Below are 23,769 nucleotides of genomic sequence, written 5' to 3'. Positions count from 1 at the left end.
GACTCGTCGTTTCAGCTCTCCAGCAACCATGTCGTCCACATCTACCTCTCTTTCCTCCGCCGTCCTTCCCACCCGCCTCATCCTCACCACCATCGGCTTCGCAACCTCCATCGGTGGCTACCTCGCTGACTGGAATGAGACACATGTTTTCAATTCTAAATGGAGCGGTCATGCCAAATTCCACAATGGCCAGACCATGTCGACTGGTTTAGGACTCGGCCTGCTGACATGGTACTTTACCTGGCGCAAGACAAACACAGGGACAAGAGAAGGAGTCATGGACAACCTCATGATTGCTACGGTCATGGCAAGTCTGTATTGGATCACGCAGGTCAGTGCGATATTATATCCAGGCGCAAAATGGGTTGATGATGAGTTCAAGGAGAAGTACGGAGAGCCACAGAAGAGGGGAGCCCCGGTGATCACCGGAGTGTGCTGGGCGGCCTTTGGTTTGGGATGGTGGAGGGTTATGGGAGGTGCTGGGAAGGGGAAGATTGCTTGAGAAGTCCCGAGGGGCCATGTTCCGCGAGGAGACATGATGCCTCATGGCCAGTATGTTCAAGCGGGTTGGCTTCGTGGTATACTGTTCGACAGAATTAGAGCACAGTACAACGGTCCCCTCCACATCGAGCTTTGGCGCAACGTCATATGCAAGATGAGCTGAGATGTTGCATGACTTGCAATTGTCCATCCGCTCGCGAACACGACTAGGAACATACTTGCAAGAGAGGTTGTACTAACGACTCTTTGCCATATACCAAAGACGTATCGGAATTGGTCGGCTTTCACGTCTACCATATCTTTGGACCCGTCGAACATGACTAAGCAATTCGGTCGGACTTTTGACCGAACGGTCGAGCTGTGACTTGCGGTTTACTATTCCAGGACCATCTCCTAGCTTACAAATCTTATGTCGGAGTTTACATTCCAACTGCCTGCATGGCTCGTCACCTTTGCTTTAGCTGTACACAGCCCGATCATGTTAAAAATCTTGGCAGAATTCAAACGAGCGCAGTAGCTCTTGGTGACCTCCATAGGTCAGGGATTTTGAGCTTTATCGATAACCAAGATCCTTGGCCGGAGATATCAAAAACCCTTCAGATAGCTGTTTGCTTGAGGGTTTTGCAACGTGTCTTTCTGGCTTTGCATGTTCCCGTTCTGCTTACCAAATTTGATTCTACCGCCCAGCAGTCTGGCGGTACCTTGGCGTCTTAGGAATCAGGTTAAGCACCTTGGGCCTCCTGCGATACTGGAACTTACGTCGTCAACGGTTGCCTTCTCAGCGTAGGAGCAATTCTCAGCACCCTAAAATGGAAGTTCTACGAGCTAGCGGTTCAGGTCCGGTCACGGTGGACCAACGGACTCGCGGATCTTGAGGACTCTCTAGATGTTTCTGAGGATGTGCCTCAATCGTATATAAAAAGCTGATTCCATACCGCACTAGTACCGGCTCTCGATCTGAAATATTATCACGTCCACTGTAGAAGCACTGCAGAGTCTTCAGATACAGCTCGCAATCATGGTAGCACCCTTTCCAATGCCGACACAAACCTACCACACGAAATCCTATTCTTCTATATCTCCCGATCAACCAGCTCTATCCCAACAAGGGAAAAACATCGTAGTTACAGGTGGCGGTACAGGTATCGGGGGAGGCATTGCACTATCACTCGCTCGAGCCAAGGTCTCAAATTTGGCACTTCTGGGACGCAGAGTCGGGCCACTCGAGCAGGTCAAAAAGACCATTACTGCTTCATATCCAGAGACCTCTGTATATGTCTATTCGGCAGACATTAGCGACCTTGATGCTATGGTCAATGCCTTCAACTCATTCGCCAAAGCAGTTCAAGGACCGGTCCATACAGTCATGGCCAATGCCGGCTGGCATCCTGGTGTCAGCACAGCCCCTGATGACAACAACGGTAGCCTGATGGCCAGTCTGGAAATCAATGCTGGTGGTACGGCGAATACGGTTCGAGCATATCTGCCACACATTCCGGCCGAACCAATTGACGCTTCCGGCTATCGTGGACGAATTGTGCATACCTCGAGTGGTGTCACACACGTTTTTGTGCCAGACTCCGTCAATTATGGTATCGGAAAATTGGCCGGTGCAGGATATCTCCAGTACGTGGCTTTGAATCATCCTGAACTCCAGATCATCAACTTTCATCCCGGGATCCTGGCGACAGACATGTCAGCGGTTGGGTCAGGGCTCGAGGCGACTGATGAAAGTGAGTCTTTTACTCCTTCTGGGTACACCACTAACATGTGACAGTCTCGCTTCCTGCAGACTGGGCTGTCTGGGCTGGGTCTCCCGAGAGTGCATTTCTAGGATCGGGTAGACTCGTCTGGGCTCATTGGGATGTCAACGAGCTTAAGGAGAGATTCGAGAGAATGAGAGCTGGCAAAGAGAAAGACGGCGACGTCGTATTTGGTGCTCTCCCCGTGCACCAGCAGTTCACCATTGGACTTGTCGACTGGATCAAGGCTGAATGAGCGTAATGCCCGGATGTGAGGCTCTTTAGCTGAGATGGTCAGTAAATGCTTCCTAGTCGGAAATTCTTGTTCTATGGCCTCTCTTGTCTAGGTCATATTATTGCGGTTGGGTGATAGACAGCTATAGGGCACGCTCTTCACCCTTTTGAAACCATGCCTGAGCACGATGTTACAAATGGTGTGGTAGTCCCTAAATGTCTTGCCAGAAGCTGATTACCAATTTGGCTCTGCCAGTGTAGAAAGCGTGCGTGATTAAGAAGGATGAGTAGTGATCCCTGGATTCGATGTCGCTCGATCATCGGGAGTTGTAGGCGCGGCATGCCTGCAACTACGCCTAGAAAATCTCCCGAGCGAGTCGTGTGACATTGCGCTGTGGTTCCGAACTCACACCACACGAAATCAGGTGAGGTATACAACGCAGCTATATAGACCATCGCATCGTTAGCATGAGTGCGGCCTCACTAGTGGAACATATAATTAAAGAAGACATCAGAACGGGTCTCCATTCAAACACAACAAAGACAATATATGTCCGACGATAGTCCAACCAGTATCCCACAAAGAGTCAAGAGGAGCCCGAGTCCCGACCTTCTTGACTTAGCTCCCGAAATTACAACCGACAAAATCCAGCACGATACACATTCAGTATCCCAGACTCCCTCTCTTATCCACGACGTATATGGTGCACATAAGCAGTCTGATCGTATAGCCACCTGGATCCCATTCCATCTTGCAAACCCTCAGCATAAGTGGCACAACCACGAGCATGAGCAGGACCACCACGTGATAGGACAACCAATTCATAAGCAGCATCATTGGCGAAAGCATGAGGCAGCCAAGGTAGCTAGGGTTCACTTCGAAGAGACTGCCACCAAGGAACCCGACAATGAACAAAACAGGAAAACCATAAATATGAGGCCGAGTCCTAACTTGGAGCAAGAGACAATGGGGTGGTGGCCCGATCCAATTACATGGCTCTCACTCTGAAACAGGCATGTTCGACTAGGACAACACGAGAGATGCAAGGTTTATTGCCATTTCTGTTTCCGGACCAATCATAGCATTCCCTCGAATACCAGAGTCTTCTACCCACTGGCCTTTCAACGAAAATCATGGTAAATGTGAAAGAGGCCGGCACGGAAAGATATACCGAAGTGCCAAGATAGCAGCGGTTTTCACGACTCAATGTGCCAAGCCACAGGTACTTGGTTTTCCTTGTCGTCACCACTCCACCGCGCCACAATTCCCCTGACTACGCGAAATTTGACTTCATCATCGACTTCTTCCGTCCAACGAACTCCGAAAAGGTGCTAAAGGTCGCGAAGTGCGGCGGCAAGCTATGCTTCTCTTGCGTGCCGAAATCTTACAGTTCCCGGCCCATGACATGGAACATGTAAACAGGACAACTATGACGATATCAAGTAATTTCCCATTAGGCATCCTCAGAAATCCTCACAACCGTCTTCTATTGAAAGGAATTCCTTGATCGTTGTGCCACGCAGTCAAGCTCAACCATGCCGTGAACCAAGCATCTTCGAAAGCGTAAGCAGTTTACAAGCGTGACTGTCTCAATCTGCGACTGCGACAATTTTGCCACCATCTCTGGCCGCCTCGTGCAACGATGCGAGACTCCAACATCCTCAACGCAGAGTCTAAGAACTATGAAGGAAACCGCGTCGCATGGCGAGAACGATTATCTCATTTCACTTGGTCATGGTTCGAATGTACGATGTCAACTGGCGCCATTGCAACCCTCCTCTCGCAGCAGCCCTACGCATTTCCTGGTCTGAACACGATTGGAAAAGTGGTCTTTATCCTTGACTTGGTTCTCTTTGTCCTCTTCTCCATCCTTATCAGTTTACGCTTCTATCTGAATAGGGGCGCCTTCAGAAAATCCCTCTATCATCCACATGAGTCGTTCTTCTTTGGGACTTTCTGGGTCAGCATCGCGTTGATCATCTACTGCATGCAGGCCTATGCCGTGCCTTCATGTGGTCAGTGGCTTGTCAAAACACTTGAGGTCCTGTTCTGGACTTTTGCTGGCTGCGCCATGCTGGTCGCAATTTTTCAGTATCACAGGATTTTCGATATTCAGAAACTTCCTGTTGATGAAATGATGCCTGCTTGGATTCTGCCTGTCTACCCATTCCTCATCCTTGGACCACTTGCTGGGACTTTGTTGTACAGCCAGCCACGGCCATCTTCAGCATTGCCAATTCTTATCGGGGGAATCGCCTTTCAAGGCCTAGGTTTCTGCTTCGCGTTCATCCAGTATACTTTGTACATAACTCGCTTGACAAGCGGCCTATTACCAGACGAACCAAAACGACCAGGGATGTATGTCGCTGTAGGACCGGCCGCATACACCGCAAACGCGATGATCATCCTGGGCAGTCAAGCACAAGTTATTCTCCCACCTGGCTTCCTTGGCATCACCACTATCCCTGTCGGTGACATCTGGAAAGCTCTGGGCGTTGCAATCGGCATCTTCCTCTGGCTGCTCGCATTTTGGTTCTTTGCTCTCTCCACTGTGGGTGTCCTTCACGGCTACAAACACATGCACTTTACGCTCAATCACTGGGCTATCATCTTTCCAAATGCTGGCTTGGCGATATCGTTGATAAGTATTGGTAATGTGTTGTACAGTCCTGCCATCAAGGCAGTCGGGTCAGGCATGACGATTTTGCTTTGTATTGCTTATCTGTGGATTGCTGTGCTTACAGTCAAGGCTGTGTGGCGCGGGTATGTGTTGTGGCCGCACAAAGATGAGGATATGGAAGATATTGAGGGCCATGAGCAATGAGCATAGATAGACTTCTGTGCCCTTGATGAAGTGGCTACGAATAGCGCAGAAGAACTGCGGCGATGCATGGTTTAATTCCAGACATTATTGGTTCTCGTGTTTATTTTCTACATTTCGCACAACTCGACCTCCAATTCTGGAGCATCAAAATGTTTGAACTTGCAGTCTCGATAATTTGCATTCCTATCATATCCCGTACTGACACATCCAGTGATGTGTATCAAGCCCGCTATCACCGTCCAATCCTTTGATATCGACCGAGACCTCATGCGTGCTCGGCATATCAACGCCCAGCAACTGCTTCACATGCCCCTTTTTGGCCTGGTAACATTCCCTCGCAAGCTTCTGCTCGATCGACAACATTTGTCCACCAGGTAGAGGCACTTCCAGACACCAGTCTTTGGTGCTGAAGGTAGCATTCTGCACGACAGACAGAACAGTGGGGATGCCGCGCTCGACAAGAACAAGCCTTACTTGTTTTTGTAGAGTGATGTTTCGTTCTGCTGCCCACCGCAGTAGCACGCTGAGTGGGTTGTAGATTTTGCGGAAGCCGTAGTACCAGTACATGACTGGTGAGCCATCGGTGGTACGGTATGCAAGTGCTAGATCTTCCGCTTCCACACTCGAGATATAGCCCTTGGCTACATCGTCCTGATAACTCACACGTACGGTTTCTTCTCCTCTTTCAAGAAGAGCTCTGGCAATGCTAAATTCTTTCGAGATGGATAGGAACATTGGGAATTTCCAACTATATGTTGAGGGAACACTCACTAAGGCGTCGCTGACGTGCATGTAGTTCTTAGTTGTCAGGGGACAGAAACAGTCTCCGACTGACAGAGTCTTTGCGAACCGTCCTTGCGCCGCCGACATCTTTCGTGATACCTTCAAAATGTCATCCCAATTCAGGACACTGATCTTGCTGTTTCTTATCAGAATCTTTTCGATCTCCTGATATGTGGCGAATCCGCTGGAAACAGTCCTCAACACTGCTGGGTGTGGTGCCTTAATGTTCGCATACGGTAGTAGAGACCTTCGACCAAGAAAAGGCACGTAATTGAAGTTCGCATCTTCGAGAAGATGCTTGAAGATGATATCGTGAAATTCTCGAGGAAGAATGAAGAAATGTAGACCTGACTCGCGTACTGATACTTCTTCTGAGGGAGGATACAATTGTGAGTTCGGGGTTTTCGAATGTGACGATTTCGGAGATGGTTGTGCTTTTGAGGTAAGTGGTAAGGATACGTTGTCGTTTGCCAAGAATAAGAGGCGCGAGGTCGTAAACAATGGCCCAGCTGCGATTGAATGTTCAGTATACCCAATTGGATACCCGTTCCAACTTTCTCGGGACTGCTTGTAGTCGCCTAATGTGCTCTCAACCTTTGCAATCATCTTCTTGGTCTGCTTTTTCTTTCGATATTTGACATTTGCCTTTGTCTTCTGATGGACCGTACTGTTGTCTGATGAGTATATATACGCACAAATTCCTAGGCCCATAGCACTAAGCTTCGATACTTCTGCCATATTTCAAGTAGAGACTTATTATCAGAAGATTCCGCTTGCTTTTTGTAAGAAATTTTTCCCCGTCTAGAAGCTGCTAGGTAATGCTGGGTGTTAACATGTTGGAAGAATTGGATGATAATGATCAGCTCGTGCATAGTAACTTTTCACGAGACGTGTATGTCTAATACGTAGAACCGCGATGTAACATCTATCCAATACGTATGCATCGCGCGATTTTGTTCACTGGAGCTCGAGATCGACTGTCGGTGTAGTTGGTCTAGCCTGAGAAAGCTTGCCAAAGCAACGAGTGCTTCTACTGTTGGTTCGTTCGCGACGATTCCATCTCATCTTTGTGTGAAGAGAATACTTGTCTTGCCTTGGTGGCAATATGTTTTGATAAAGATAGTTTAGTCGGTCCGGCATTGACAACATGCAACGGAGTAATATGAAGATATGGTAGACTCGGCTCGTTTCAGCTCTCCTTACGGACTAGTGCAATAACATTGGCATTCAAGCCAGGCCACTGGCGCTTACCCCACGCGAACCAACCTATCGTAGCACAAATCAGCACAAAGACATATATTGGTAGTGCGTAGTTCATGTTGCTGCCTGTTACTGCATACGTGGTCGGAAATGGTAGATAGATCGTGATGTATATCGTCCAGATCAATGCGTAGATATTGATAGGCACAGCTAGGTTTCGAGGCAAACGCCACTCGCCGTACTGTACTCGAGCAGATGGTGCCTCTCCGAGCAGACCTGTACGACGAGCATAAAGCAGGACTGATATGGCAATGATGTAAGATGAGTATAGACCCAGAGACGACAATGACGTAAATGCTGTAAAAGCAGTAGCGGCAGTTGAGCCTATGTTCAAAAGTGACAGGAGACAGACAATGATGACCGGCAGCCACAAAGCGCGAATTGGGACTCTGTGAGTCGGGTCGACTCTTGTGAAATATTTAGGAAGGGCGCCGTCGCGGGCCCATGCCCAAGTAACACGTCCAACTGATGCCAGAGAAGCCGCAACGACACAATAGGTTATGATGATCAACCCAGCAATCAATGCATTTGCAGCTCTCTGACCTGCAAGTGCAAAGAACATTGGGATGATAGGATAACCAGATTCGAGATAGGGAGCAATGTCACCCATCCGAAACATGATAACGAGTGCCATTATCAGAGCCATTGATCCATTGATTACTATGGTGTATACCATGGCGCGAGGCACAGCATGATGAGCCTTGCGTACCTCTTCTGACATATGGTTTACGCCATCGAAACCGATGAAACCCCAAGCTGGAACCAACATACCGATGTTGAACGCAGCAAACTTGCCCCATCCGGAGTAGCTATTGCCTTCTGTGAACACAAATTGGGCGCTGTTACCAGAGCCCAGACCAGCAAAGACCCCGATAAAGATGACGAAAAGGATGACGTGGAAAATGCCTGATGCGAGCTCTAGCCATGGTACAACAACGAAGGCATATGAATTGATGAGACCAACAGTTAGAAGAATTGCAATCATGACAACGGTCAAGTGCCAACTCTGTTGCGTTTCAGCGTAGCTGGGCACGTTATCGGCGATGAGACCAAGAAGAATGAAGGCGAGACTGGAGCTACTACCACCAAGTGCTGACACCCATGCGAACCAGGTAACCCAGCCTTGGTACCAGGTGATGACCCGACGGAATGACTCTGGAGCCAGCATATCTGTCCAGTGGTATTGAGCTCCTGCGATTGGAAGGATAGATCCAAGTTCGGCCATCGACAGAGCTTGAGCTAGTGAGCCGATAACAACCAGCAAGCATCCCCATACCAGTGCGCGTGGTCCCCCGTTGTAGAAAGTGGCTCCCATATTCCTTTACAGAGAATTAGAGGCAGTAGCATATCGAATTGGTAGCATCCTACATGGCCACAACTTCCCAGCTCGACATGAAAGTCAGCGCAAAGGCTAGCAGTTGTGCAAAACTGAACAGGCGCCTGAGTCGACCTTGATTCTCAACGACTGTTTGATCTTGGTAGGCTAGGGAAGTACTAGCATAAGGGTTTGAATCCTCAACAGCACGATCGACAGGCTCGATGGCAACGCCAGAGGCAAGCTCTTTCTCGTACATCTTGCTGTCGTAAGCGTGGCTAGATGAACAGCGCAAAGTGTAGGATTGAAGATCAAGAATCAGAAAAAGGTTGTATGCGGCTCACTTTCTCCCGCAACAGAAAGAGAGGTCCAGACAAGCAACCTGCAGGCACGTAAGTACAGTACACCGATAAGTATTACTCCACGTGTCTTCGCAGTTCACCTACTAGGCGAAACTCGAGTCGCATGAGTCGAAGGATTCGAGAGGAGCTTATCGCAACGGACACGGCTCGGGTATAGCCATGTAATGCTGCGACTCGTTGGGCTGGAAGCGGTGTTGGCTTGGCGCATAGTAGCTGCAGGTAAGGACCAGGATCTGTGTTTTCAAGCCATGTCACTCCCACTTAGAGGCATGCATCGCTGGCAGTCGATCTGCAGATTCAAGACGGCTATGTCGTGACAAGAAGTATCCTCATTATGCGCTTCTTGTTGGACGCGGATGTGTGAACCATGTCGCACGTCTTCTGACAACGACTTGTGTGTAAGAGTTATTGTTTACAAGAACAGAACGAGGAAGAAAAAAGCGAACTATTGTTTGCTGAGCTGTACAGTCGGTATCTAGCGCCATATATGAATCAAGCTTGGCATGCGATGATCGGAATTTCGCATTCGGTTGAGCAAAAACCTTACTGGTGCAGTTCTTCTCTACTCATTACTGGCTCTCTGACCTCTTACCAGTTCGTTGATATTGATTCTTGCAAGAGATCTCCAAAAACTATTGCGACGTCTGACTTCAAATTTTGCGAGCTAGCGAAGCTTGCACGACCCGGCAAACTTGTTCTGTGAGGTGCATCGCCGCCAGTGGTCTTTCGCAGGTGATTATTGCAGACGATCATGCTCGAGCTTGCTTGGAATGCCGAGTATGCTTATCAGATCGCGCCATATAACGGCCTCGAACAATACAGTAAGTACTACGTTCGACACTTTAAACCAAGTCACGGACTCGTCATTCAAGGTATCGCGTCGCTACTCCACGAATGTAGGATGCGACAAGAGACTAGGATGTTACCAAACCTCGCGTAGCTTCAAGGTAAGACGCACAATTGACCTGGGTAGAAGTGAGGTTGAGCTCGACACCAAATATTCGAAACTGGAGTTGACACCTGACTGAGGAGCATTGCGCTGATCGAGGGACTGGTCATCTTAAGACTGCAAAGTGAGGCTTTGATCACGCTCTTGCTATATGAAACATGACAGGACGGGTATCACAATCATTCTCAACCGAAGCCACGAATGTGCGCGCTCACTTGCAACAAAAGCATGTGGCTATCAACATCAGATCCTACGACGCGAGGTATGTTCCAGTATCTGGCCTGTGTGAACATGTGCGATAATGTGCCAAGATATGCAATATCTGCTCAAGCCAAACCGAACTATAGCTGAGCATCGCGACATCGCCTTATGGTTCAAGCGATCGTTAAAGCATACTTTTGAGTTTGAGCACATTAACTTACTAGCCTCGTCAGATCCTCATCACTCAGGTATAAGTTTCTGCCCGTTTCTCGCTCTGTTCCGGCTTGCTTCCCAGTCCAATCCTCATTCTATACTCAAGCTACAAACACAACTTCCTTACCTCACTTTCAAAACTTACATGATGTCTCTCTCATCATTCATCACTGCAACCTTGGCTGCTACGTCAGCCACTAAGCCCTTCTTCGGCCACGGGCCCGTGGTCATCTCAACCACCCTTCCTACTATCACCCCAACACCAACACCAGCACCAGCAACAGCAGCCCCGGTCAAGAGGCACGACTACGAGGGCGACTACTCGAGTCCATACTTTTGGACCAGCACGGTATCGGCATGCGCCTGCGCCCAAGAGGCATGCTGCCTCACAGAAAGCAACTGGGTTGCAAGCACCTACTCAATGTGGATGCCGGCCCTGATCTGGCCTCAAGATAAGCATATGGTTGCCTCTGGTGCTATTGCGACTCCCGCGCCAGTGGAGACAACGCCGGGCCTCGTCGTGCCCAATCCAACCTCGGCTGCTGTTGACAGCCAAAAGTCAACGCCCTCTGAACTGCCACCAAGACCCGCACCTTGGACCTGTGGCTGCTCCGGACTCGACGCGTGCGGCAATCATTGCTGTTCTTCCGACTTCGGTACTTGCGACCTCGATCGCAAGAAGTTGCCGAGCACACTGTCGACGAAGACAGTGATCAAGTCTCCAGTCGTGGAGCTGAACGCGCCGACAATTGTGCCTACTCTAAACGATGGCGTGGACAAGTACGGCGGTAATAGCAGCAAAGTGTAGCCTAGAGCTGGCTTGAAGTCTCTTTGCCTGCAAGGAATGTTAGAGGCATGGTTGAGTTGTGGGTGAAGTGGTATCAGATTGGTTAGAAGTTGGTTCAGAGTTAGTTTCTTTGTAGCGTGGGTCGTTGTCAGTCCAGGGCAGCAGGAACAGTACTATATATGACCTGAAAATTACGCTCGTTCAACATTGTACTGGTAGGAATGGGTGAATGATCATAGATATTTCTCAACGTTGGTCGGTAGATTGACCTCCCTCGAAGGACTGTATTTTCATGCCTATCGGTTGTGCCTCCTACTAGTACATCAGAGTTCCTGGTTGTGCGAAGCGGAAGATTTGGCTAAACGACATACTAGTGGGTCGTACCAATCACGAACAGCTTAATCTGTGCGATAAATTCTTCTTGATGAAGCTAAAGGATTGATGGCACGAGCATGTGCACTCTACTCTGCCTCGAGTGCTTACGCAGTATAGTAGTCTCTGTTCATTGCATCACGGGGACACTTGTATCTCTTAACGTAACGGTCGACAGGTCACTCAACAGAACAGCGTTTCCTTGACTGACGCAGAAGAAGTAAAGTATAGCATGAGTTTCGTGTTTTCGCTGTGACGGTTGAGCCAACTGAGGTGAGGATATTGTCTGGCATGGATTGCAATAGACCGGTGCTTCTTTGTCGACAAATCAAACCCAGAGACCGTTTGTTATGCGGTGCTGCCTCCTCTAAGAATCATCAATCGCCTTGATCGCGTAGCTGTACTGAGTACAATGTTCTCAATCACATGTATGCGGGCTTCTCGACAGCTCGTGTCACGGTGGAAGCCAGCATCGGACGAAGTCGGGCCCCTTTATGTTTTATGTGGATTGTGTGAAGATCCCAGAGCGGCATTGACGACGCTATCGGCCAGCAACGATAGGTCGCATATCCCTCCTTGAAGGCTTGATGTTTCGTAGTGAATATATTCCCGTGCTGTCCTGAAGTAATGACTTGCGTTGACGTTCTTGTAGGAGTATGTGGTGGAAGCGGTCGAGGACGTAACAAGCTTTCCGCGGGAGAACTCCACAATCCTGTAAGCAATGCCAAGGATGGAGTTCGCTGATCTTGACGGAACACTGGACCACAGGGCCGTGGGCTGCAGTCCTTCGGCGCTTCCAAGTCGCCACGTGTTCGTATCGAGTTCGGCTTGCTCTTTCAACTCAGAACACATCTGCGTGGCCCCGTATCCCAGCATTAGGCAATTGAGGATCCAGTAATCTCAAAGCTTATTTTTTCGTGTGCTTCGCAATAGGTGTCACCAGCGAAAGCACAATCTTGTCGCTAGAGCGGATGAGGTATACCGATAATCGTGATACTAGTGTACAAGAGCGAATCGGAGTTCATTATCTTCATAAACTAACCTGCATTTGACTGCGACCCTTTGGACATTCTAGTGAGCGTTCGCCATCTCACACACACCTTCATGTGCCTTCCAACACTCCATAGTCCCGCACGTGAACTCTCCACATTTCTTGCACTTCACACGTCCCCAATAACCACAGATGCCGCAGAAGTGTCTAGGCGGTGGTCGCTTGTCTTCATCCAGCTGTGTTGCACGGGCAGCATTGTAAGTTAGTGGTGGTTCGGATACGAGCAATTGCATGACGCGGTCTGTAGGCATTGGCGGAACGTCGTATGTCGAAGAGCGGAGCAGGAGATCATCGTCCCAGGCCGGTGGGTAATCTGGCTGGGCTTTAGGCACAGTAGTAGGCTCGGGTACCGAAGCTGCGTCCATCATGAAAATGTCTTGCGATTGTGGGTGTTCAGATTGTGACTCTTCTGTTTTGACCTGTGGTGTGGTTGTCTTCTGAGCGACAGGCGTACCAGCACTAGCAGGACTGCTGTTGACCTCACTGATGCTGATTCGACTCTTGACACTCTGCCTCCGCTTTGGTCCTCTCGATTGTGGTTGTGGGGCGTGCGGGGCCGATCCTTCGTCCGTAGTCACATCCCTTCCTCTTCCACTCTTCCTTCTTCCCAAATCCTTGCTCGTACTCTTCTGCATTGTGGCCATTTTCTCAGGTGGAGCCATGGTCCCCGTGGCTACAGCTGGAAGCGCATAATGCGTTGCTCCCGGATTGCGACCCTCTTCGTCCGCTAGATAGTGCGCAAAGTTCCTCTGGTAGCCCAGTATCCTTCTCACGTTACTAGTCACCTTCCTTCCTTTATCTCTTTCGCGGTTACTCGGTGGTATAGGCACATGTACTCCATCTTTGTAGTTCTCTTTATTCAGGCTCTCCAGCCGACGTTCTATGGCCTTTTCGCGCTTGGCTGTAGTGTTGACGCCATGCCGGATCGTGGATGCGGCAGCACGCTTGCGATCGTTACGGTTACTAGGTGCTTGAGAAGGAAGAGGAGCAGTGTCAGGGACGTAGGCCCAGCCTGCACTGGCTTTGACAGGAGCAGTGACAGGTAGCTCTTCTATTAGCGGCATTGCAAAGTGAAATGCGGAGAAAGAAATCTTTGGCGGAGCGGAGTGGAGGAAAGAACATGGCATGTTTGTCGTGTTTGTTAAAGGTGCATCTGCCGACGATCAACCCGGACCTTTTACTAAGCACTGGTGAATAACAGGTGATAACTTTACGGAAAGGAGAGGTAGGCTTTATTTTCACCTCGATGTGAATTGCATGACAGAACATGTATGGCTTCTCCAGTGGCTTCAAGCAGGGTATCATTTTGCATAATTGCGGAAATCGAGGTTGCATTTATGTTGCAGTAGGGAAAATGGCTGATGTCCCTCATTGTGATGTGCTCGCTGGCAATCAGTTCATGCAATTGAAGCTCGTAGAATCTGCAAGAGAACGTCTGGCCCTGCGCAAAGGAAGCGCTTCCACCAGGCCTGGTAGTCCGTAGTCGAATGCATCCATCTCTTCTGCTGTAGTGTACAATTTTTTGGCCAATGCTGAGAAGTGCTAAGTACGTTCATTCTCTCTCAATCAAACCGTCGCTAGAACGCCTGTACTTCACGTACTATCGCTTGCTAGTTATGTTCATCTTGTGTTTATAGCTCTTCCATCTACGTCACTTCTTCTTATTTCGGCGATTGTGCTGATTTGTTCTCGAGTTTAGTAACATGATCGTGGAGACGCTGGACACTCGCTTGTAAGGACTATGAACTGTTAGTTTTCTGCCAACGAGCCAGATCGAGCCGTCGCGAGCAACGCCAATTCTGGGAGACTGCTTCGTGTCCACGTACATAAATATCTTCTGTAAGCATGTCGTTCGACAGCTTGTATTCATCGATCACATAGTAGTATGCAGATGCGCCAGCAAGAGTAACACCGAAAAGAAAGCCAAAAAGCCTGCACAGGAGGAATCAGCGTCCGTAGAACGATGCTCTAAGCGTAGTGCTCATCGCGGTAGAGCAGACTCACCCTCCCCTGAAAGCGCCGACAGGTCGTTTCACTGGAACTGGTTGCGCAGCGACAACAGTCTCTCGACGCGGCCGCGACGATGTGAATGTCCTGCTGCTTGCGACTGTGCTTCTTGTGCTTGGAAGAGCCGCTCTACTGAGCGCAGCAGCTCGAGGAAGGACGAATCGGCAGGGCATTTTTGTACTCTCGAACAGATGTTTTTGATAATGGTGGAACACAAGTTTTCGTGAAGCGAGTTGCAGGAGAAGGTGAAGGTAATTCGATCGCTGAACATGCAGATGCGTAGGTTTGCGGAAGCTGTTACCAATTGTGGCTGTGAACCGTCGTGTGGCTTTGGTAAGGGAAATCCCGCAGTTTGCTGACCTAAGGTGGAGCTTCGAGCTCGGTAGAGAGAGCTTGCTGCCCCAGTTTCTGAGCTGGTGTATGCCTGAAAGTATGCCTCGAAACTAGGTAACCTTTGACATGTCGACCCATGGCTTGCTTTGCTCTACTTCTGTTGTGTGTGCCGTTACGTCCATGGAGTCTTCTATCAATATACTCGGAAAGATGAATAGCCCGTACTCAGAGGTCACCCAAAAGTGAGGTGAACCGAGACTACGGGCTCATGGACACAATACATATTTATGCTCCGGAATTTAAGCTGAACTCATATCTGTATTTCGTGCAAGGATGCCAAAGAGTGTGAAGTCATTGGATATAGTGGCATGTCCGTCATTTGTGGGTCCTTGTTGCGAGTATTTACTTCTTGTTCAACGACGACAGCTACACCACTACTCTTCAAACTTCGACTCAGAGCTCAAACACACCTTCTACCAACCAAGCAGTGTCTACATCCTGTAACAGAGTCATCCGACTCACTGCATTCGAGATTGGAACGCTCAGTCGGGACTTACTAGAAGGTTGGTGACGTCCCTTGGTGCTTATTGGTTCAGCGTCAATGACTAAACCCAGAAGGTTGACATTATGCAAGCCTCATGCAGCCCAAAAATCTCTAGAGTTTCACGTCTGAACTGATGCTGGTAGAAGCTGTCTTCAAGTGCTGTCTTCAAGTGCTCTCTTCCTGCGGTACATTCCAAGCAGGTCGGGTATATATACTCAGCCATATTGAGCCATGTCCTCCAAGTCTTTTCGTTGTTCAACGCACCAAAGTCAGCAGAGGCATTACTCTCCAAAACCCAGCAAGGCCTCTTCACACTGGCTCCTCAAGCATACGTACGAGCGTACAAGCAATGGCATCAAATACTCCCACATCGAAGGTCAGTCTGGCCAAGCTCGAGACCTATGCACCTCAGCTGATTACAGAATGAGCAGACAATGAACGCAGCTCGAGCACCACCACGGCTGCAGTCAGATCTTGACTCTAAGCTCAGTATCGATAGAACCACTCACAGGAACGAGATCCAGACACGCCTCGAGCAAGCCAACGAGGCTTTCCCTTCAGACGAAGAGAGTGACTAGGTTCATGTTGCCAATGAGCCCCAAATGCTAGGGAGTGGGAGAGCGATAGTGCTAAAGGACGATCTTCGAAATATTGGAGGGTGGATTGAGGAAAGTGACAAGTTGCTCAAGAAGTAGAGCATCGTCAAACGAGGATGTTGGCTTTGACATAAGTTAGTCTCATGCATAGCAACACATATAAGAGGCTATCACAACGAATTGCTGTAGCGTTAACTATACCACATCGGTAGCAGATTGGCCGAAATTGTGACTGGTGATATGTCATGTTAGAGTCGTTTGTCGATCAACTTGTTGTGTTCGGTCAACAGTTCCTGCCAGTGTATCTAGACTGCCAGTTTCACAGACACCCTCCGCCTATGCTCCAACATCCATAAAAATATCCTTCAGCACATCTTCCTTTGCTGCCTCTTCATCCACGACCTGTAAACTATACAAGTCTTCAAAAGCCCTGATACTCAGCTGCCCAAAGAATCCCGCCAGCAGTGCGTCAACATCTTTCACATTCCGCGACTCATCGCCATAGAGCCACGGCCTTCGAGTCTTGCGTGCTGAAGGGACTGGCGTCAATGGCTCGAGATGCACATCTGCTGCATTAAGCACAGATGCAATCTCGTCTGCATACGCTACTTGCTGGGTATCGTGGGATGGATAGATCGCATCGATCGTGTCCGTAACGAACAGCCATTCGTGAAGTTGGAATTCATCTGGTCTCAGTAGAAGCAGGAGGTCAAGCAGTTTCGCACCATGTAGCCTCGAATATGCTGTGTACTTCGACTCAGGTCCGGCAAGGATATCTTTGCACAGAGATCGAAGTTCGACGTCGAGGATAGGCCAAAGTAGTGTCAAGTTCGATGCATTTGTCTTGAGCAAGAGGACTCGGATCAGCAGATATAGGTCACCCCGAGTAGCTAGTGACGGTGAGGACTCTGGTGTTGCGCTGAGCAACTCTTCGATCTTCTGAAAGATCTGTTGCAACTGTGGAAGGGCAGAGTCGACTTCGGTTGACATCATCAGTGTTGATGCTCGCCTCAACTCCAGTTGAGTCTTCTTGTCAGCTTCAGCGCGTGCGGCTGAGGCACCAATACCTAGCACAAGTCCTGCTGCAGCGGGTGGTGCTATGTGGTTGAGACTATCCAACAGCAATGTTTTCTCCGTGACTTGCAGTTGCTTGAGGATCGGTAGCCAGCCTGGTCCTACTAGTCCAATCGAGCTTTGAAAAAATCTCGGATTGTTAAAAGAATCGAGAATATCTTTTCTCCACACTTTCGATATACTTGTTGACGTAGACATTATCTGCATGACCTCGAGGTGCTCGATCACTAAATTTGTGGGGAAGACTCTCGAATGCAGGGCAGGAGTCGTGATATGAGTGGCAATCGCCCCATAGACAGTGTTTAGCCGATCTGATTGACTGAGTACAGGTTCAAGATGCGGAAGAGTAACAACGAGCGTTTGCAGTGTATTGTCCTCACTTGTAGCCACTTTCTTCTCATTATTATTTTGACCGTCGAAGCCTGACGGTTTGATTGTAAAGATTGCAGTGAACAATCTCGCACAGATATCGGCGAATTCTTTGTGCATACGTGAGCCTTCGCTAAAGCTGGTGTTCTCCATCTTCTGTGATAGTACAGCGCAGAACCGTAGCATCTTGAGAAGGATCTGACGATGTGGCATAGGGTTCCCTAGGACTTCACGAAGAAAAGTTGCACAATCCGACCATATCTCCTCCAGCATATCATCCTCCAGTGCTGAAGTATACTCAATAAGGAAGGTTACCAATTCTGCCTCTCCAATCTGTATTGAAGCTGTTGATTTCTGTCGCGGCATCAGTGGGGCTGGGTTGGTACGTGTAGAGATCGCATTGAACACGGCTGGTAACATGATTCGAGGCCTAGCACCATTGAGCGTTTGCAGCAGATCGAGGATTGCACCTTGTGCTTCTCCGACCCATATGCCTACAAGGGTTTCCAGACACTCCTGAGGTTCAGCCACGATGAGGTTTTCCAAAATCTTACGACTTCGTGACCTTAGCTTGGTTGATGTATATTGGAATGACTTGGCGTCCGTGGCGATCGTCTTGACTGTGTCAACCCTTGGGTTCGATTTCCATGCCCAGAGATTCGCACATACTCGAACCGCATCTTGCATGCACAGTATTACCGTCAATCGGTTATTGGATTGGGCTCTACTTGGCGCTGTTTCTTGATTCGTACCATTTGTCGGTTGACCTTGTGGGGCATCCAGGTAAAAGACCTGCTGGTGTGCTCGTGCGAGGACATATTCTAGGCCTGAAAGCAAATTAGCGATAGATCGATCGGGGCTTTTGGCCAAACTCGTGCCAATCTTGTGATCGAAAAGCGACTGTAGTTCACCGAAGACCTGCTCAATACGCTTGCAGAAACTGCTAGTCGCCTTTAGTAAACTGGGCAGCAGAGATTGATGATTGGGTAAGAAGTTGCAAAGTAATGTGATCCATTTGTCGAGTCGATCATCAGCTGGAACGGATGAGAGTCCTTGCAAAAGAACGTGGACCATCGAGGATGGCAAGGTGGTTTTGTCAGTCAGAATTGCAAGTAGCGTGTTCAAGACTGCTTCCTGACTGTGCGAATCTGCATCTTTTTGACCGAGCTTGTCTGCTAAAAGCACAACAAGTTTCTCTGGCGGAGTATTGCCGGTGTCACTGTCATACAATGCTCTCAATAACAAGAAAGCCTCATTTTGTAGATTGGTCCTGATCTGGTCCTTCGAATCAATTAAAGAGAGACAGAAGTCTTGTGTCTGTATCAGATCCGGGGAGCTGGAAAACGCTCGCCAATGTTCGTGGGATAGGCGTACAATGCGGATCAGCTTGTGCACTCTCTGCAATGCCAAGGACAAATTTTGTGCCTGTGTTAGGTCGTCCTCAAATATAGACTTGAAGATAGCAGCACTGCTTGGTAGACTGAGCAACCATTGTACACCGTCTTCACCTCGTTCGGCGCCCAAAGTGTTGTCTAAAATCAGCAGGGCTGGTCTTCTAAGCATTGATGGGATGCTCTCTTCAGCTGCACGTTTCACCGTCTTCGAGTGGTGATACAGCACGCCAAATCGTTCTATGTTTGTTTGACTAAGTTCCCTGATCAAAATGTTCAGGATGCTACTGTCCACGACTTCTTCTTCAAATGTCAGATCGTGAAGTCTCCATATATTCTCGGCAGCTGCTACGTGATGTTGAGGTGTTTGGGTCTGGAGAAAGTCCCACAAGTGATATGTCAGATCCGGGACCGAATTCAAAATTTCCTGTTGTATAGACGTATTGAGGTCGTTGCCACGCAGGAGTAAACTGCTTACAACACGTGAGATAGTTTCCACGATCGTGAACGAGCATTTGTCGTTGTCGTTGATGTGCCTGACCCTGCTGCAAAGCTTGGGCAATAAACTGGACGCCTCAATTGTGCTTCGAATCGGACTGAGCATTGCTGCGTATTCGAAGGACACGCAGAGATTGCTCAATGTGCTATCAACAAATGGCAATTCCAGAAACCTGCAAATTGCGTCCGATATCAATCCCAGGAGCCTTACTGCCACTTCAGATGTCTTGGAGTCAGATCCTACAAATGAGGCAAGAGGTACGATAGCTAGCAAATTATTCAGCAGAGCACTGATGGCTTGCGAATCAATCTGTTGGCTCTCGAGCGTCTGCACAAGCTCAATACCTAGCGCTGCCGTATGCAGGTGGACTCTATCAGCTTGCTCGATGCTGAAATTAGCGACGATGAAGGAAATGAGCTCTATCCTCTTCAGATGTAAAAGCTCTGACAGGCAAGAAAACATCGTTGTGCTTTCAATGGCATCGAAGAATGCGTTTGCACTCCGAAAGACCTCGTCGAATGCAGTTTGACTTGGTGCTGTAGACTGATACTTCATCAGACTTTCCATTGCGGACAAGAAAGAAGCTTTGGCTATGGCGCCTCCTATTTCCCACTTGTCCATTAGAGAGAGCATGACCCTGAACGGAATCGTCCTTGGGCCAGGGTGAGCTGAAGGTTCTGACAGCATTGCCTGGACAGCTCGAACAATTGACGGTAGACCAAAAGACAGAAAGTAATCGTTGGAAAGTGTTGTTTGTGTCGTGACAGGCGACATAGGAGAAGTCGATGTCTCGGGTGTTTTGCTGTCAATATCCGTGAGCCATGCCCAAAGTCGTCGATTGAGGCCCATGTCTCGTCGTAAGACAACCGTTATGGCTGCTCTTACAAGTACATCGAGGTCTTTCCTGTACGACGCGTTCTGCAAGATAGTGGCGTTGAGGGGCAGATGAGTTACGAGAAGGTCCAGGAAACCTCTCTGGATGAGTGAATTGTCGTCACATAAACCTGTAGCAAAGCAGCGGACTAACAATCCTGGCTCGGGTGAAATGATCACATTTGCTGGGTCCCCCTCTGAGACAGATCTCGTGAGCTTCGGCAGATAGCGAATGGCATATGCAAGGACTCCGCCTCGTCTATGAGGATTCGAGATAGCAGCCACGAACAAGGTTTGCCAGTAGAAAGATTCCTGGCCACTTTCAGCGAAGCACAATCGAAATGCATTGAAAGTATGAAGACAGCGGTCAAAGTCTTCACTGGTTTCCTCTTCGATGATAGGTAGTAATGACAGAATCAGTGCCTTTAGAGCAGGCCGTAAAGCTGTAAGGGGTAGTCTCAAGATGTAGTCCTCAAACAGTTCGAGGACGAAAGGTCTCGTTCCCAGACTAGCAAAAGCCAGAGTCTGCGACAATCCTGGAAGGTAGAGCGCTAAGTCCCTCGATAGTGCTTCTCTACCAATGATCGAGAACACCTCGGCATACACATCAAGGGCTTTTTGATGTACGCCCGAAGGCAAGGTAGGCTGAAGACACCTTGACAGACATAGTGCTATTCTAGCCTTGCAGGGAACGTCAGCAAGACTTTCAGGTTTCGATGTTTCTGGGAACTGCCATCAGTGTGACCCTGACAATGCAGAAAAACCCACCTAGAGATTTTAGCAGGCGACTCAAAAAGGCAATATAGTCAGCCCAGTCGCTGTTAGCATCGAACAACGCTAATGCCCGCTCAATTGTAGCATGGTAGCGGCGATAAGCCTTCTGATCTACTGCCATCGACTGTAGGCAGTGGTTGCGCGATCTTCTAACATCGGGTTGGCGAGCCAAATTTCTCTGTCTTTGCAGAGACAACTCCACTCCCTGACTCGACCGTGGCTTGCGGCTAGAAAGCAGCAATACAGATTCGTGCACTGCAGTACTGGCAATAATAGTATTGATCAGAATCTTCTGCAACGCGATAGTTGAGCAAATGAATTTATTGCAAGGGTTTCGTCAATCTGTTCTCTTTATGAGATGAAGTAGCCGACTATGGCGTTGAGAAAAAGGTATGTATCGGCAACGCCAAGACTGCTTGTCGTTGATGCCCGCCATCCTGAAGTTAACCGTTGATGAATTAGATCTATAACCGGCAGGAGATACCTCGTAGTCCCGCAATGCTTCTGGCCATTACTGTCCCCGGAAAAGACAGAAGTAGTGTCGACCTACGCACCTGAGCGGAAAGTCATGGCAGCGAGGTTATCAAGGCAGGAGCTCCGGACGTCGAAAACATCATGTATCAGGCAGTAACACCAACGACGACGATTCCGATCACACTGTCTGGTCAATATGACCCAACGTAGCGGCTCTGGTGGCAAAGACCTCGCTACTGATTCCACCCACCTGCGACCACCTCTACCTCCTCGCCCAAGCAATTTGAGCTTTTTTCAAGAGAGCAATAGGTCAACAACAAGTGCTCGACCTCCTACAAGAGCTGGGCTAGTCTCTACTGCAACAACAGCACTATCTACAAACGACGTGAACGCCTTTGCACGCACGACCAATTTTGGCAGCCTCCGATCCATATCACAGCAGATTGCTGCAAGCCCTTCGGTCAGCAGAGGAGCTAGCAGAGCACCGAGCGAGGCTGCGGACGATAGTTCCATCAGAAGCTATGGGTTGAGATCCGATGCTGGCCCAGAGGAAAGCATATTCGGCGATGGACTGGGCAGCAAGAAAGGCGACAACTATGGCTCCAGTAGCGGTCTGCTCACGAACAGCGCCGCCTTCGATGAGTCAACCATAATGCCACAAATTCAGCTTACACAAGAATTTGAACCACTTCCGGATTATGAGAATGACGAAGAGGCCATACACGAAGCCTGGAAGGCGAAGAAGAAGCATTTCCTGATCCTTTCTGCTGCGGGAAAACCCATATACACCCGTCATGGCTCAGATGCTGTTATCTCCAGCTACGTCGGTATCATTCAGACTATCATTTCAACCTATTCGTCCTGGGACAGTCAATTGCGCAGCTTTCAAGCGAAAGATACACGATTCGTCGTTCTGTCGCAAACAAACCTCTTCCTCGTTGCTATCAGTAGTTTACCAGAATCCGAAGCCCAACTGCGAGCTCAATTGGATGCACTATACACACAAATTCTATCCACCTTGACTCTCCCAACGCTAACGCATATCTTCTCTGTCCGACCCTCGTCAGACTTGCGACGGCCCTTGCAAGGTACCGAAGTCCTACTGTCTGCACTGGCGGACAGCTTTACCAGAGGTTCCCCTTCGACGTTACTCGGGGCGCTTGAAAGCTTGAGGATACGCAAAGCTCATCGACAGGTCATCAACAGCACAATGGTCAAAGCTCGGGTGGACAGTCTACTTTATGGTCTTGTTGTCGCTGGTGGGCGGCTGGTAAGTGTCATCCGACCGAAGAAGCACTCTTTGCATCCTGGTGATCTACATCTAATCTTCAACATGCTCTTCGAGGCTGAAGGTATCAAAGCGGGTGGTGGCGAGTCCTTCATTCCGATCTGTTTACCTGGTTTCAACAAGACTGGCTACCTCTACATGTACGTGAGCTTTCTGGACGTTACAGCTGAAGAAGTTCGTGAGCTAGACATCGATGAGAAGATTGCCAAGGAAGATGCCGTCGCTATCATTCTGCTCAGTGCCAACAAAGAGAGTTTCGAAGACTTGCAAAGCATGAAATCGTACCTAGTGCACGAATTACGCAAGAACGGCAGTCTGAAGGTCATCCGCCACGCTGTTCAAACTGGTCGACTGCTTCCTACTGACATTGTGCCTGGTACAGCACTTCTGCATTTCCTGTACAAATCAAAAGGCAATGTGCAATTCTTCATGCCAGCCTTCGCCGACAAGATCAGTGACATGCACTCTCGACGACAACTGTTCTCCATATATCATACGTTGCACGCCTCGGTGCACGCGAAGTTTGCAGCAGTCAAGGTTCAGCATGTAGTCAGCTCGTCATGCTCGGCTCTTGCATGGGTAACCCCCATGTTTGAACTGTATTGTATCGCTAGCCCAGGCACTCCACGGAACGCTCTTGCTCAGAACGCAAACAAGGTAGTGCAGTACATACAAAGAGAAGAAGAGCGAATATTTTTGATTGGAGGCGCAGTATTCTAGATAGTACCTATACAATTCTTCTTCCGCAGGTTCGCGTAACTTGCTTCATGCTTCACTAGTGAGCAGATCTTGGCGCCGAGCTCTTGTCGGCTGCTCTTTCCTTGACTGAGTTCCGTCGCTTCAACGCGGAACTTTTCGAAGCTGGCTGGTGTCGCATCTTGGTCTGTCTGTCAAGGGTCTACCTCCTCATGATTTCGCCCACCATCATGGTATCCTCGATGCCAGTCGTCGA

General features: G+C 49.0%; 9 protein-coding genes across 9 annotated transcripts; 5 read left to right on the top strand and 4 right to left on the bottom strand.

Moving 5' to 3' along the window:
* Window positions 1-28: 28 nt before the first annotated feature.
* On the top strand, window positions 29-502 carry LTR64_002239 (uncharacterized protein; the record flags this gene model as incomplete). Its single annotated transcript, XM_064896611.1, has 2 exons — window positions 29-301; window positions 332-502. The coding sequence occupies 2 exons, from the start codon at window positions 29-31 to the stop codon at window positions 500-502; spliced, it is 444 nt and encodes a 147-aa protein (XP_064755561.1).
* Window positions 503-1,519: 1,017 nt separating this feature from the next.
* On the top strand, window positions 1,520-2,499 carry LTR64_002238 (uncharacterized protein; the record flags this gene model as incomplete). Its single annotated transcript, XM_064896610.1, has 2 exons — window positions 1,520-2,234; window positions 2,279-2,499. The coding sequence occupies 2 exons, from the start codon at window positions 1,520-1,522 to the stop codon at window positions 2,497-2,499; spliced, it is 936 nt and encodes a 311-aa protein (XP_064755560.1).
* A 1,621-nt stretch (window positions 2,500-4,120) lies between these two features.
* On the top strand, window positions 4,121-5,302 carry LTR64_002237 (uncharacterized protein; the record flags this gene model as incomplete). Its single annotated transcript, XM_064896609.1, has 1 exon — window positions 4,121-5,302. The coding sequence occupies one exon, from the start codon at window positions 4,121-4,123 to the stop codon at window positions 5,300-5,302; it is 1,182 nt and encodes a 393-aa protein (XP_064755559.1).
* Window positions 5,303-5,488: 186 nt separating this feature from the next.
* On the bottom strand, window positions 5,489-6,823 carry LTR64_002236 (uncharacterized protein; the record flags this gene model as incomplete). The annotated part of the gene is made up of 1 exon (XM_064896608.1): window positions 5,489-6,823. One exon carries the CDS (start codon window positions 6,821-6,823, stop codon window positions 5,489-5,491), a length of 1,335 nt encoding a protein of 444 aa, XP_064755558.1.
* Window positions 6,824-7,274: 451 nt separating this feature from the next.
* Window positions 7,275-8,919, bottom strand: LTR64_002235 (uncharacterized protein; the record flags this gene model as incomplete). Its single annotated transcript, XM_064896607.1, has 2 exons — window positions 7,275-8,664; window positions 8,714-8,919. The coding sequence occupies 2 exons, from the start codon at window positions 8,917-8,919 to the stop codon at window positions 7,275-7,277; spliced, it is 1,596 nt and encodes a 531-aa protein (XP_064755557.1).
* Window positions 8,920-10,533: 1,614 nt separating this feature from the next.
* On the top strand, window positions 10,534-11,193 carry LTR64_002234 (uncharacterized protein; the record flags this gene model as incomplete). The annotated part of the gene is made up of 1 exon (XM_064896606.1): window positions 10,534-11,193. One exon carries the CDS (start codon window positions 10,534-10,536, stop codon window positions 11,191-11,193), a length of 660 nt encoding a protein of 219 aa, XP_064755556.1.
* A 1,381-nt stretch (window positions 11,194-12,574) lies between these two features.
* Window positions 12,575-13,659, bottom strand: LTR64_002233 (uncharacterized protein; the record flags this gene model as incomplete). Its single annotated transcript, XM_064896605.1, has 2 exons — window positions 12,575-12,615; window positions 12,645-13,659. The coding sequence occupies 2 exons, from the start codon at window positions 13,657-13,659 to the stop codon at window positions 12,575-12,577; spliced, it is 1,056 nt and encodes a 351-aa protein (XP_064755555.1).
* A 2,752-nt stretch (window positions 13,660-16,411) lies between these two features.
* On the bottom strand, window positions 16,412-20,257 carry LTR64_002232 (uncharacterized protein; the record flags this gene model as incomplete). The annotated part of the gene is made up of 2 exons (XM_064896604.1): window positions 16,412-17,460; window positions 17,530-20,257. The coding sequence occupies 2 exons, from the start codon at window positions 20,255-20,257 to the stop codon at window positions 16,412-16,414; spliced, it is 3,777 nt and encodes a 1,258-aa protein (XP_064755554.1).
* Window positions 20,258-21,725: 1,468 nt separating this feature from the next.
* On the top strand, window positions 21,726-23,537 carry MON1 (Vacuolar fusion protein mon1; the record flags this gene model as incomplete). Its single annotated transcript, XM_064896603.1, has 1 exon — window positions 21,726-23,537. The coding sequence occupies one exon, from the start codon at window positions 21,726-21,728 to the stop codon at window positions 23,535-23,537; it is 1,812 nt and encodes a 603-aa protein (XP_064755553.1).
* Between the last annotated feature and the right edge of the window lie 232 nt (window positions 23,538-23,769).

The sequence above is a fragment of the Lithohypha guttulata genome, assembly GCF_036872675.1.
Source record: "Lithohypha guttulata strain CCFEE 5908 chromosome Unknown scaffold_2, whole genome shotgun sequence".
NCBI lineage: Eukaryota > Fungi > Ascomycota > Eurotiomycetes > Chaetothyriales > Trichomeriaceae > Lithohypha > Lithohypha guttulata.
This window is presented reverse-complemented; position numbering and strand designations above follow the sequence as displayed.